This window comes from Gymnodraco acuticeps, unplaced genomic scaffold (assembly GCF_902827175.1).
Source record: "Gymnodraco acuticeps unplaced genomic scaffold, fGymAcu1.1, whole genome shotgun sequence".
Lineage (NCBI taxonomy): Eukaryota > Metazoa > Chordata > Actinopteri > Perciformes > Bathydraconidae > Gymnodraco > Gymnodraco acuticeps.
Genome location: NW_022990454.1, coordinates 600108 through 602269, shown reverse-complemented (window position 1 = coordinate 602269; position 2162 = coordinate 600108). Strand labels below are relative to the sequence as shown.

General features: G+C 43.4%; 1 protein-coding gene across 1 annotated transcript; it reads left to right on the top strand.

Moving 5' to 3' along the window:
- Positions 1–298: 298 nt before the first annotated feature.
- LOC117552388 (zinc finger BED domain-containing protein 1-like) lies at positions 299–1720 on the top strand. Its single transcript, XM_034225761.1, has 2 exons — positions 299–1190; positions 1527–1720. Exons 1-2 carry the CDS (start codon positions 719–721, stop codon positions 1718–1720), a joined length of 666 nt encoding a protein of 221 aa, XP_034081652.1. The 5' UTR covers positions 299–718.
- Positions 1721–2162: the final 442 nt, after the last annotated feature.

Sequence of the window (2162 nt, the reverse complement as noted above, 5' to 3'; positions counted from 1 at the left end):
AATAAAAAACATCTATATTGATTCTGACTTTTCTACATCCAACTCACAGGTTTATCATTACTTTGAGAAAAAAGATTATTAATTTAACCCTTTTAGAAGGGAAGATATGGTCATGTGTTCTGGGAATGTCATTTTCGAGCCTGAGACCTGAAAAACAGGCTCAGTGCTTAAGTAGGTGAATTAACTCAAACACGTCATGTTACAATTATTTTGCGCGGCTCTCATGTCAGGGGTACTTGAGTGAGTGACATGCAGGCTCTGCATGCACAGCAAACCACCAATCACAATCATTCTTGATCAGATCACACCAGGCCCCGCCCCGCTAGTTTGCAGACCATCAAAACACCGGTAAAAAATTAGCGAGGCACAGGAGGACAATACCGGAGAGAATGAAGATTTACTTCCAAAAAGAAAAGCAACATCTGCCATCTGGAACTATTTTGGATACAAAAAGCTTGATGTTGACCAAACAAAGGTACTTTGTAGACAGTGCCATGCAATTGTGTCGGCAACCCGAGACAACACGTCGAATTTACTCGCCCATTTAAACAGACACCACAAATCTCTGTATGACGAGTTCAGAGTCAGATCTGATTGCCATCCACAGCCAAAGCAAAAAACGATTTCAGATGCCTTTGCCGGTGTTACACCATATGAGAAAGGTTCAAAACGGCATAAAGACATCACAGATGCCATAACATTTCACCTGGCAAAAGACATGGTACCAATTTACACCGTTACCAAAAAGGGTTTTAAGAAAATGATCCGCTCACTTGATAAGCGGTACGTAATACCGTCACGCACCTATTTTTCTCAAGTCGCCATCCCCGACCTGTACGAGAAATGCAGGGCAAAAGTTGAAACAGAGCTGTCTAAAGTGGAATACTATGCTGTTACAACGGACTTGTGGTCCAGCCGGACAACGGAGCCGTACATAAGCCTGACGGTGCACTTTATTGATGAGGACTTCACACTGAAAAGTCGCTGTTTGCAAACGGCATTTTTCCCAGAAAATCACACAAGTGAGAACATCGCAGCGGGGCTGAGAGAAGCGGTGGCTGCTTGGGGCCTGGATGAGACACGTCAAGTCTGTATAACAACAGACAATGCTGCAAATATGGTGAAGGCTGCCTCCCTGAACGAGTGGACCAGGCTGCAGTGCTTTGGCCACAGACTTCATCTTGCAGTTGGTAAGTTACCCCGCCCACGTTTTATTTACTAAGCTGTGTCTGTGTCGAATGTGTTTTTTTTTTAAATAACCTTTATTCAGGGAAGTGTAACAGAGTAATGCTATCTTTTCCAGGAGTGCTTAACAACCTGTCCTGAAATGCAACAGTTTTCTTAATTTGAATGAGTTTCATAAATGTTACGTTTTATAAGCAATATATATATAATATTTATAATTCATTGTTGAAGGCAGCTAATTTCAAACTGGAGGACACACACACACACACTTGTAAATGTATAGTTAATATAAATGTGTATAATATTTAATCTTTACTTTTTATTTATTTATTACCCCTTAGAAAATGCAGTGAAAAAGGATGGCCGCATCAACCGTACTGCGGGTGTGTGCAAGAAGCTGGTGGGTCACTTCTCTCACAGCTGGAAGGCCAGAAGTGCTCTTGAAAAAGCCCAGAAGGAACTCAATCTGCCATCACTGACATCATTGTGTGATCAATGGCGGCAGGTGCAGTGGGTGCAGTCACAGCTCTCTTAATACACGCAATACTTTTGAACTTTTTAAGACCTGTTGACATAAACCAGCAACAAAATGCACAATATGCGAACAAGGCTGATCTGTTGAGCCAACAAACCCATACAACTCTTGGAAACTTTGGATATGGGAAGCACACTCTAGCGGTGTCTCTCATTTTTCCATCTTTATACAAACGGCTAAAGAAACACTCAAAGCCACAAGCTCGCCTTCAACAAAGTGATGCACTGCTAATCACCATCTGTCTGCTGCTATCTGGAGATATTCATCCGTGCCCTGGTCCATACCAAACTACACCAGAGAATGAAGCCAACATCACGGCGGATGCTACAAGCAATACACATTTCCAACAGAGTGCTGTTTGGCCTACCACGGGTGTCGGAGATGGAGTGGAAGTCGCGGCGGACGGCTGCGGGCTGGTTGGAGCTGCGCGGTTCGGGGCTGA